General features: G+C 40.8%; 1 protein-coding gene across 1 annotated transcript; it reads right to left on the reverse strand.

Moving 5' to 3' along the window:
- Positions 1-5,585: 5,585 nt before the first annotated feature.
- On the reverse strand, positions 5,586-7,975 carry LOC112894086 (peroxidase 1-like). Its single transcript, XM_025961685.1, has 3 exons — positions 7,675-7,975; positions 6,350-6,775; positions 5,586-6,240 (listed from the first exon to the last, which is right to left on the reverse strand). Exons 1-3 carry the CDS (start codon positions 7,927-7,929, stop codon positions 5,809-5,811), a joined length of 1,113 nt encoding a protein of 370 aa, XP_025817470.1. The 5' UTR covers positions 7,930-7,975; the 3' UTR covers positions 5,586-5,808.
- Positions 7,976-12,868: the final 4,893 nt, after the last annotated feature.

Genomic DNA, 12,868 nt, shown 5'->3' on the forward strand with positions numbered 1-12,868 from the left:
GCTTGATAGTACAAAATACTGAGAGTATGTGAGAAAAATTCAAATTCGTCACCCCTTCACGAGTGATTATGGTTTTAGACAAATTTTGTTTAACTTGGGCAAACAATGTTTTGACAAGATATTTTAAAGGCATGAAAATAACCTTTGAAAAGGTATCTCTATTGTATCACAAATTAAATCTTTTAGATTTTATAAATATATTTGAGCAAAAGGCAATAGTCACAAGTGTGCTCGATTGGTTAGTTTTCTTACGGTGGAATTGGTGCTTATTTGTTCGTATTTTTCTAAATTTATTCCACGAATAAACGATGTTATTTTTTCAGTAGTCGACATGCCCATCGATAACTAGGCATCTTGGTCTATACTGTATTTTGTAAAGAAAAAAAGTTGGTTGTCATCCAAAACATCAAGTACAACTATAAATCATGGTAATTGATCAAAGGTTTAAAGTCAGACTCTAAAAGTATGTGATTAACTACCAAAGGGAGCTGGTGTACCTCCGTTCTATTGAACATCAGCATGGGTTTTTTGTGTGTCTGTGTGAAATATCAGCATGGTTTGATATACATGCATATTTGTAATCATCATAGGATGAGTTAGCTACAAAACTTGCTGATAGTCTGTGATCTGACATAATGATAAGTCTCTGTGGGGTTCATGGTCCTACCGTCCTCACATTCAGAACCGAGGAGATGAGTTGTCCGCTTAATGTCTAGAACATGATAGGATAGATGACGCGGACAGACTATTCCAAGGCACCTTTTTGGGTTCTCATTGAGGTTGCTTAAAAAGTCAATGCAAAGGTACAGCCGCACAGTACGTAGGTCCCTGATGACTGATGACTCGCTCAATTTCCAACAGGAGAAGTGTCAATCTTGGTGGCTTGTTAGGTTGCATAACGCGGTGATTCATGCGGATTTTGTTGATCCATATAATTGATTCATTCCTACGACTACATATATTATTTTATTTATATAATAAACTTACCGACATGCAGGTTATAGGCAATAATATGAGAAGGGGCTGTTTTGGATCATCTTATTTTGGAGGAATTCAAATCTACTTAATAAATTAGGCTATTTGATTTAGAATTTGACATTTCACCAATTTTTCAAAATTTAGATATAAACCTATACTAAATTTATAGGATGGAAGATCGAAATTATTTCTGCACACCACCAAGCTATGTTTGTATTTTGTAACTTATAGCACACTCTGAGGCTCACTCCTGTACAGTAGAAATGTAGCATATAAGTATCTTTCTCGTATGGCCAACAATAGTATACAAATATATTAGCTTAATAGATTATATTAGCTTAATAGATTTATATTTAAATTATAATTATTAGAATAGAATTCAATTCCAAGGTTTCAAATGGGACCAATAAAACTTAGTTAAGATTTGGCCATATTGTTTACGTGTTTCGGTTCAAATAATCCTCAATCCAAAATTTAGTTACAAGAGTAATTTAGACATAGTATGTACGTGATTGGATATGGTTTTGATCCTTGATGAAAAAAAAGGAGCAACGCCAGTTAATAAAAAAAAGACATGTCAAGGGTTGAAGGCATACAGTGATCCACATCTTTGATAGCCATCTGGTGAAAATTTAAGTAACAAGTTGTGTGTTAACTTTTGATCGTGTGTTGGTGTCTCCATGTTAGTCTTTCATTGTGTGCTTATCAAGTTGGGTCAATTGGTAACAAAAAATGAACAGCCATGCGCATCCGGTACAAGATTTCTATAAATTTCCAAGTGTTTTCCCGATTGACTGTGGCAGAACCGCTCAAATTAAACCGGCTTAAGTGTGCTAACTATTATATTAATAATTTATCAGGTCATTACACACTTAAAACCGTGTAATTCAGCAGTCTGTCGGGTAAATCCCGATAAACCACGAGTAATCTCGATTGAAATGTACACCAGAAGTCTCACACGACGACAAGCACAAATAATACAAGCATGAATAATTTTTAAAAATAAGGTACAACATAAGGTATTTACAAAACAGCTTTCAAAATTAGAATCAACACAAGAAGTGATAACAGCGGAAAAGAACCTAACATGAGAAAAATTTTAATGCTCAATAGACAAAACAAAATACAAAGACGTGAGGATGTCACATCGAGCCCACTAACGTGAATCCTGGTTAATGATATATATTTACCCGGCTAATAGTATATACTTAGTCGACTTCTAGTATGCAAGATTTTTAGCTGGTGGACGTGTTTTTGCTAAAAAACTACTAATAGTGAATCCTTACTTTCAAGATTTTAGCACAAGTATATGAGATATACTATTTTCTATATTCGCAACATAATTGCAATATTTAAACTGGAAACCAAATAATTATATAGCAACCATAGTGAACATCGACGGTTACAGCCTTCCTTTTTACTTCTTTTGTACGATGTAACGCAGCGATTAAGGTTCTCTTATCCAAGAGCGGCAGTGAATCGATCCGATTTAATCCTTACAAGGAAAAGCTAACCACACGACAAATGCAACCCCGTCGAGTCACACGCATCAACATTTCCCGTTGGCCACTATAAAATAATTGAACCACCCCTTGACCCGCAAGTAGCTAATCCCCACCGATACCTACAACAGGTTAGGCATGAGTTACTGACCAGCACTCGACCGGAGAAGCAGGTATTAGCTCAAACATCAGAGTGACCGAGGTACTACACTTACAGGGTTCGACTACCTCCTACTGCCGGCATGTGGTTAGTACTGTTCAAACTAAATCAGCAGGGCCAGCAACGAACGGGCCTTTAGCGACACAGACGGGACTAAGACACCCAGGAACTTGTTCTGTTGCGTTCGGTCTCCATTTTCATACCTCACATCATTATTTCTAACTCCATTTTCATACCTCACATCATTATTTCTAACTTTCTTGCCACAAGTATGCATAGATCCTGCATCTCGTGAGTGATAGGAAATCACTCGGCTTCTACCGAGTCCTATTAAGCATGGCGGTGCTACCGACCTACACATACTAAGACCGAGGAAACTTAAGAATCATGCGAATAGGGTTTCAATCGACTCCTAGAAATGTAATGCATAAACTAAATAGATGATATTTCATAATTTAAAATAATAAATAAATAGATAATATTTTATAATTTAAAATAATAAGTTATGCTCCGGAGCTTGCCTAGGGTTCGACACAATGTCAGTTCAGTTAGCTTCTCTGGTTCCACGAGCACCTCCACTCCTGGTGCTAAATCCGGGTAGTCCTTCCATCTTTCTGGACTTGTCCACCAAACACCATCTTGCGGTTCGGCTCCAACATCACGTTCTTTAGTCCTCCGCATTATGCATCTAGCGCACCTATATGAGATGCAACAATGCAAGCGTATGAATGTAAAGAATGGAAACACATGATGCATTACAAATTAAAAGGCACACAAGATGAACCGGGATCACACCAGACAGACTTAAGCACCAATAGGTGTTTAATTAGACATTACTCAAGTCTATCCTAGTGATATAGCAAGGCACATCAAGCTAACTTGGTTAATCTATTGCAAGACATTTAGTTATCAAGAACTAGTTAAATTTAGTATCACCAAAGGTACTAGGGTTGTTATGGTTTACTTAACATGGCCAACCAACTAACCATCATATTAACCAAGTGTTTCACAAGACACATATAGCATAAAGCACTTACCAACAAGTTGGCACAACTAGAGAGCATGCACAAGCAACATACATAGAGGTGCATAACACAAGTTGCATCAACCCTACATTTGCTTAACACACATGCACTTCATACAATCAGCAGGTCAGAGTTAATTTAAGTGTTCCACAATTTTTTTAGACCTCTCATGGAAGCTAGCTCTAACAAGCCCAATCAAGATCCTCTTGCCATACACCCAAACAATTGGAAACATCAAGTACATAAGACTACACCTTAACTAGTTAACTTAATTGGATTAACCAACATATATAGAAAAAAGTTATAAGATACCTCCGGTAAATTAATTTAACATCACTGAATTCATGAGCTAACACTACCAAACACACCAAGCAAAGCAAAGTGAAAGCAATTAGCTTTAGGTACAAACACAGATTCTGGACAGCAACATAGTAGGCACTTGTTTTAGCCATAACTAGAGTTATAGGCATCCAACAAAGGTGATTATAGACTTTCTGGAAATTTTATGAAATTGTATATAACTTTGTTATTGTCATCCAGAGCTGATTCATAACTTAACCAGGTTGAAAAACATAAAGAAGCAGAACTGCACAAACAAGGACAGAAAACTGATATGAACGTCAGAGATGCATATCTGGAGTTCTCGACATCCAACAACCATAATCCTTAACTTTTTGAAAATATTATTAAATTATCTATAACTTTCTTGTTATCCTCTCAAGGTAATTCAACAATTAACAAGGTTAAACAACATGAAGAAACAATTCTGTGCAGGCTTGGACAGAATCTGGCACTAAGCTTTAAACACTTTTCTAGAGTTCTAACCCACCAAAAGTTGTGTTCTTTAACATTTTGGAAAGCCCATGAAAAGTACTACAACTTTTTAGTTGTCACCAAGAGGTGCTTCAAAGGTTAACTAAATCAAATAACACAATCTTTCTGATCTGTACAGAACACATGCTCAGGTTTTATAAATTAATTATTACAACCAAAACAAGTTTTAATTGCAATAAAGCAGTGCGGCACAATTATCAAGTAAACAGAATGCATATACATAAATTTTTTGAATGTTTAATATATCCACACTTCTAGGCCCTAGAGTACTGGAGACTGGAACTGTGATGAATATTAAGTTAAGAGTAAAATGCACGGCGGCCTCTAAACTTATGTGTTGTCACTTGACGGAGCTAAGTGACACACCCTAGAAATGCAGTTTCGGAATTGACGGACCTAAGTGACATACGCTTACAGTTTTGTGGATCCAAAAATGCACTTTCAGAGTTGACAGAACTAAGTGACACACACTTACAAGTTTAAGGACCGCCTGTGCATTTTACTCTTAAGTTAGTTAGTGTGAACTCGATCTAGTAAGGTTAGCATTGTTTTATCTTTGGCGAGGCTTGCTTGCAGCCTTAGGGTTCAATAATTTGCTTAGTGTGGTGAGATTGAAGAGAACTGTAGGGGATTTTAATTTCATTTTGCACAGCGAGGTGGTGGATCCGCCACCAGAAACGCAGGTAGCCAGCTGGCAAGCGGGACAAATGCATACATTTGGGAGGTGTGTCGTGAGGAAGGAGTAAATGGAGGAGGAAAACGACTCGATAATCTTCATATGTCAATCATGTGGATCGTTGACAAAAAAAAAACGCGCGCACACACACAATTGCAATGTAATTGAGGTTTAGCATGTCCAAATCGTCCATTCTGTAAATCTAAATAAAACGGTTCGGAAGAACGTACAACATATAAAAACATATTTTCTTTCTGGTGATAGAAGATGACGGAGCAGCCAGGGTTCAAATCCTCGCGTTGCCGTTCTTGCTAGAATTTTGAAGGCAGGCATCGATCAGGGTAATCATAGAGAGAACCAGATCCCTAGCGTCCTGCGACGCAGGGATCTATTCTAGCTTCTCACCCCTATAAATTAAGGCGTAAGACGTCCAGTTTTATTCACCGATGATATACGGCATTCATGCATGGGATACATGGTGACAAAGCAATGAAGTTTCGTGTACGCACGCACTTGCGTACTCATATATAGCCGTATAACGTACTAGTAGGTAGGTACTAACACAAACACATAACCTAAAGACGATGGACAACGTGCGCACAAACACATACATCATCAGCACCATGTTGCCGATCAGCTGGTGGCGATCTCCTCGAGGGACGCGGTGGATCCAGAGTAGGGCACCGTCGTCTCGATCCTCGGCGCCGCCACCGACGACGACGAGCCATTGTTGACGACGCTGCAGTTGAGCCTGATCTGGCCCTGGCTCCCCGTGAGCACCTCGATGCTGCCCATCTTGATCATGGCGGAGACGAACTTCTCCTTCCAGAGCGTCTCGTTGGCCGCGAAGCTGTTCACGGACGCGTTGAGCGTGGAGTTGACCCGCAGCTGGTTGTCGGAGAAGAAGAGGCCCAGGTTCAGCGGCAGCAGCTTGTAGTAGTTGTTGTCCAGCACCGCCGGCGTGCTCGGGTCCAGCACCGTCGTCGTCGGCGTCGACGCGTTCGCGTTCGACGGGCACAGCGCGCGCAGCAGCGTCGCGTACCCGGAGCTCAGCCCCGAGTCGACCTGCACGTACATACATGGCGGACAGCGTATATAGATTATGAGATCTCGATCGAGACGTGCAGTGCATGCTGATCGACAAGGACGACGACCAAAGGAATAAAGGGCTTACGATCGGGGTGGACCCGTTGTAGATGCGGTTGAGGAAGGAGGTGCAGAAGGAGCGGCCGACGGTGTGGGCGCCGGAGAGGATGACCATCTCCTCGGCGGTGAGGTTTTTGGCAGCGAAGTTGGCCACCAGCTGCGACGCGTTGAACGTCGGCGGGGGCAGGTTGTTGACGGCGTCCGTGTCGAGGGAGACGTTGCCGTCGCGCCGGCCCGAGGGCACCTGGTACGGGAGGCTGCCCGTCAGGTTGACGCTGTCGCGCGCCGCGAAGGCGACGATGTCGGCGCAGGAGACCGTGCGCGGGCAGCTCTGCTCCACGGCGGCCTTGGCGGCGTCGATCACCTGGAACCCGCGGAGGCTCGGGTTGTTGGGCGCCGCGTCGCGCTCCGCCGTGTTGTTCGGGGAGGTCAGCAGCACCGACGCGTCGCAGCCCTGCACGACAAAGATTGAAAAAAACAAGAATAATAATAGCGCAAATTAATGAAGCTACTGCTGAGATCATATCAAATATGCCTAAGATTTCAGGTTCATTTGTTTCTATTCTGACTAATGATTAGCCAAAAATTACTGAATCTTTTACTGTCCCTTGTACGTGTTTTTCTCACCAAGGAAGACAATAGCAGGGGGATACTTTCTTCTGATTGTTCCCACCTACAACACTACAACAGTGACACCACAGTGGCGAGTGGCGACCACAAGCGAGGAAGATGCACGTGGCGCAGTGCTCATCCGCATCATCTGTGGGCTGAAAAGGCTGTTCGATCGAGAGCAGGTAGAGAGAGGAGGAACAAGGGTACGTAGATCTAGCTCCTTTAACTTTACTTTTTTCATCATGCATGGTAGGAGCATGTCCATCTCGACGATTCGTTACTTGGTTTGACAAATGATTCATACACGAGGTTCTTTCGCTTTACCTTGAGCTTTCCAGCTATACATTACGTAGAGATATAGGTTGGGGAACGACGACTTGATGGGTTGAAATCTAGAGTACTATGACTTCCATGCTATCGGCGCTCATTTTCTCCTGGACCTCCTGGTTCCTTATTACAACTTTGAATTGTATTCTAGTCTAGTTACTACTACTAGTTGCAAAACACAAGCCTGCTGTCAAGTCTTGTCCACATCTCCAAAAGAAAGGAAACCGACCAAAGGAACCAAAAGGTGAAGAACCCCAGTTAGGATGCAAGAAAAACATATGCGACTGTGTCAACTAGCTGCATGAACCCTTTATTCGGTCCATAACCATAGAAAAGCACGACCAAAAGATCTGGCCAAGCAAGCAGAGAAGGACGGAAACTATCCATGGAGAATTGAAGGGACGGCAGGCATACCCTGACGAAGCAGTCGTGGAAATGCAGCCGGATGAGGCCGGCGGCGATGCTGGAGTCGTTGGCGAAGGCGTTGGCCACCGCCTGCCGGACCAGGGACTCAGCGTTGGGGCAGCTCGTGTTGTAGAACCCCACCTGCAGCTGGCCCTGGGCCACAGCCGGCAGCTGGAGGCACAGCAGAGCGACGGCGGCCGCCATGGCCGCCGCCGCCGCCACCGCGGCCGCACCATCCATTCCTTTGCTTGCAACCGGAGACATGGCGATAACGTACGCCTCTGGCTAGATCTAGCTAAGGCTACTTCTGTCTCAGAGAGTGGTTGTTCTATCGTGGGACAAGACATGACGGTTTATATAGAAAAAAGATTTTGGTAGGCACAGTTCTTGAGGCGAAGGAACGTGATGCCAGAGTCTTTGACAAAGATGCCATTGCTATAGAATCATTCACGGACCATAGGCCCATAGTTTGTGCATGCATGCTGTTACCTTTCGTATTATATTAACTAAATTTAAATGAATGGCCACCTTTGTTGCTTTTCCTTGCATAAGAGAGATCAAAGCTTTTTTGTGTTTCATTTTATCTGAATACCCGTCGAAGTGTGTTTCCCAACTTTCATCACCATGTTCGAACGAAATACCAAATGAAGCAAATTCGTTTAAATATGCTAGCTGGTTGAGTTGTTCGGAAGCGACTTCTCCTTATTTTGAAGCAAGTTCATTTTAGATCTAGAGGAACTTGATTTTTGCATGGGCTTACTGATTATTTGTTAAACTGCAAAATTGTTGCTTGCAAAAATATATATATTACTCCCTACAATGCAAAGTATAAGGTGTGGTTTGACTTGGCAAGGTCACTAAAACTAGAATTTTTGGACTCTTAATTTCTCTTATGCTATAATTTTTATAGCAATGAAACCACCATAAGAAAGTATTTTTGAATGTGATCGAATGATATCATTTTTGTATAATAAATTTATATCTTGTGAGGCTAATTATTGGTTTAGGATTATGAGAATTGATTTTTTCATATGTGTGAACGCCTTATAAGATGAAATGAGGGATTATCAACAAGACTACATGTAATCTATTTTTTTACTAGCTTTAATCACTAATTTTAAACAAGTACTTATACATGCGTACATATTACCAATTACTGAATTTTCTTGAAAATAATTTTATAATGAGAAATTTTATGGTATCAAATCTCTTTTATAATAGGTAATTTAAAATTTATTATTATCATTTCACCACTTAAAAAATAATTTATAAGAACAGCCTATTTTTTTCCAGGGGCAGGTCAAAATGTAACCGTTGCTACAAATGGAGAGGGGCTACTATAGCAACCAACCCGCCTCTGGAAAAGCATTTTCAGGAGCGGGTGAAGGCGTGACCCACCCCTAAAAATGGGCTTGTTAATTTAACATTTGTAGAGGCGGGTCAACCCCTCACCCGCCCCTAAAAGTACCTGACAAAAATAGCAGACCACCCTTCTTCCTCCTCTCCGGCCACCCATTGTTTGCTCAGGGGAGGTGCTACCCAAAAATTGAAAAAAGTGAAAAGAGGAGAGAAGATTTCAAACTTGATTTCCTTCGAGTTGGGGGCTGCAGGAGGTAAGTTGATACTAATCTCATATGTTTTCTATGCTTTTTGGATAGTTTTAAGGCTCAAATGGAGCTCTCTTTGCCTTTAGCTAGATCTAGATCTCCATGGTGTGGATTTGCCATTTGAGGCTCAATTTGCCTCAAACTTTCGGATGAAGTTGTGCTATTTTAGTCGGAGAACATGATTATGAAATCATTTGGGCTCAATCTATAAGGTTTAGCCTCATTCCCAAGTAAATAATTTTCTAGATCCACGAAGGATAGAAAGGAAGGATTTATTTTTTTCTATATCTACACAAATGCATGATAGTTTTTTCCCAAGATTTAGTGGTACAATAATAGAATAGGTTTTGATTTTTTATTTAGTACAAGTTAAATTGATTTTTTCTGATATCAACGCATATATAGAAGTATATATTTATGGCCATTTGAGCTCCATTTCCTTCGAGGAAAAGATTTGATTTATTTTTTTCTATCTTTACACACATGCATGATAGATTTTTTTCAAGATTTAGTGGTACAATAATAGATTGGGTTTTGATTTTCTGGGTTGGCTGTTGTAGACTTGTAGTTTGCTTGGCCTCGAGTTTTGCACGGCTTTTTTCATCACTCAGATTGTGCTTCCATGTGGAAATTGTCGTAGCAGTATTGTACTATTCTACAAAGTTTTCCCACTAACCCCACTTAGCCTCTGCTGTACAGGCACAATAAAGGATTTGACACAGTTAAATAAAAGGCACTCAACAGGATAAAAGCAAAAAGGTGGACATATTGTATATGGTGTACCAAAGCCCTGTTTGTTTGCCCATGAGATTATATAATCCAGCTTAAAATCTAAAAAAATAATCTAACAAGGAAACAAACACTTTAGCTTATTCATCAGATTATATAATCTAACACCCCTAAACTATAATAATCCATAAGCTACTGAAAATATGCTTATTTCAGATTATATAATACATCACCAATAAGGTAGATTATATAATCTTGCTTGTAAACAAACGGGACCTAAAACATTTAATACACAATATGGTTAACAAATCGTCTGCAAGGTTCATTGCATGAGTAGCGCGTATATTGATTAATAAAGGCACTTATTAACAAGATATTGATTACACTAGAAGATGAGAGGTAGCAAAATGCAAACCGTAGCACCAGAACCGATCAACATAGCATGCGCACTCTGGATATCAATTACTCCTAGTAAGATACCCAGTTGCAGAAGATAAAACAGACATCTAAAAGAAAACAGTGTTAAAAAGCAGTAGGCAAAAAGCTCAAGCAGCAAAGCCTCGAGCTAGAGGGGCAGATTCAGCATGTAACCACCCCAACAAAACTGACCACCTACCCAAGGCATACCCACTGTCCTGTGTATCATGTACAACCATTCAGTAATGCGGCTAGGTCATGTTACCTTGTCCCTGAACAACATAGCCTAATTACCGCCATATATGCGGATTGTCCCTGCCCATGTTCAAAAAGATCACTAATAAGTGTTTTCTATATAAAACTTGTATCTTCTGTGTCCTTGTACTCTTTACTTTGTCATTTGCTTGTTCTTCTTCTAAAAATGTATATTCTCCTTGTTCTTCCTCTAGAAATGTATATTCATTCTGCAAAGCGACATGCAAAATATCTTACTGAAGTAAATGATCAAGTGATGCATTATTAGTTCGGCTCGAAAAATAAAAAATTTTACACCAGTCTGAAAGTTTTCTGCAAACCAAGGAGATTTGTCAAATAAACCAATGTGTCAAATAAAATGATAAGATTCAGTTCTTTACAGGGCAACTATACATACCAGAGACTTTGACAAACAACAGAAGTGTATTATCTTTTAACTACACGTGTGCGCGGTTCAAATAATTTGGTAGACTTCATACAAAATATATTTGTTTCATGACTTACGGTGCGAACTGTGTTGGAAGGTCGATTTCCGTGTCTGACACACAAGAGTCGACCACTCCAATGTGTAAAATTTTCGATTCTCTCGCTACGCGGTTCCTTTCAGAGCAACGTTAGAGGTGCCCTTAGGTGCAAGGGGGCTCTTGCCTTCCTCCTCTGCATTCATCTTTTTTTCCTCTCTTTCTTCTCCTTCTCCACCTCATGCTCCATTGGGGGGGGGGGGGGGGCACGCTAGGTCTGCCCCTGCTATACAGTGCAAATGTAAAATAAGTCTGCCAATAAATCTACGTCGGCAACAGCAGCACACGTACGGTAGCTAGATGCATGTGCTCTTGTTTAGGACTGTTGCGTTTGATCTGATGAACCTAATGCCAAGCTCTTCGTTAGTACGAAAGCATCTCTAATGCAGAGAACCCGGATGCAAGATGTTTATAGCATCAAAACTTATTTGAACATCGAAATTTGGAACCTATATCTACCTGAGTTATACTCCAGTAGACCCTTTCTTAAAAAACTAGCACGAATCTTGAAGCTAACATGCTAATTAAAGCATAATACATTAATACTTAATTATTTTAATCTTGTGATGTGCTAGGGCCCAGCCCTGTGTAGCCCAGTCCAAGTCCAAGCGACTTCCCGTCGATGTGATCGAGAGTTGAGATGCCTATAATTCTAATTCTAATTGGATCGAAAACCGCTGGTTCGTGGTTCCTTCCACAAAGCAGCGAGGTGCAGCCATGCATTGAAGGTTTGAGGGCCTCAGCCTAGAAAAAGCACGCCGTTTCCCCGCAGCGAGAAGCGCGATATCAATCCGCCAAGCCTCCACCTCAGAGCAGGGATGACCGGCTAGCTGCGTGCTGTTGCGAGGCAGTCGGAGGGAGCGGCCGCTGTTTGCCGTAACGAAGGAAATCTTGATCTATCCCATCCGGAGGAACTCATGTGGACATGGCCTGGATTAGGCTGCGTCCGCCCAGGCCCCGTCCCTGGCGGACCCAAGACTGAAATAATGATAACAGTAATTGCTTAATGATTAATATGGTTGCTTTGAGATTCGTGCTAATTTTCAAAAGGGTCTACAGGAGCAATTCTCTACATGTATAGCCACCAATGGAGTTTTATGATGCTGCTCTCATGGCCAGTTCAGCACTTGAGATGCATGTGCCTGTTATTTAGAAACAATTGAACAATTTATAAAACCAAAATGGTCGCTGATGAGAACAATGTTTTAAAAACAATTCAAACCTATATATGCACTAGCCCCTGTGTTAAAAATAAGTGATATTTAGGATACTTTAAAACTTTGGATATCATGTTTTTCTGGCCGTATATTAAGATTGCATTTGGAGACATACTTTACAAGATTACCATGTTACTAGGAAGTTAATTAGCGGAAATACTGATGCCTTGCTAATACCCAAAAAATTATACATTTATTACGCACATGAACAAAAATACGTTACTTATATATAACCGTCACAATAAGCACATTAAATGACTGGTTTCGTAGTACGTGGGATTGTGGGAATTAGACTTGGTAGCTTGGTCCCAATTTTTAAATCCCATGAAAGCTACGCGGCACGCATATACTAGAGATTCGATGCATATGCAGGTAATAACTTTATATTAACCATGAGTTTGTCGAAATAGAGAACTTAACCATGGGAGAAAGGACCAAATTAGTTGTGGTCTTGTAG

Source organism: Panicum hallii, chromosome 5 (genome assembly GCF_002211085.1).
Source record: "Panicum hallii strain FIL2 chromosome 5, PHallii_v3.1, whole genome shotgun sequence".
Taxonomy (NCBI): Eukaryota; Viridiplantae; Streptophyta; class Magnoliopsida; order Poales; family Poaceae; genus Panicum; species Panicum hallii.

Excerpts from the sequence above, each read along its gene's own strand:
- LOC112894086 (XM_025961685.1), bottom strand. The coding sequence starts at position 7,929 with ATGTCTCCGGTTGCAAGCAAAGGAATGGATGGTGCGGCCGCGGTGGCG. Across the intron at positions 6,776-7,674 it reads TCCACGACTGCTTCGTCAGG|GGCTGCGACGCGTCGGTGCT; the intron begins GTATGCCTGCCG and ends TTTGTCGTGCAG. Across the intron at positions 6,241-6,349 it reads ACAACGGGTCCACCCCGATC|GTCGACTCGGGGCTGAGCTC; the intron begins GTAAGCCCTTTA and ends ATGTACGTGCAG.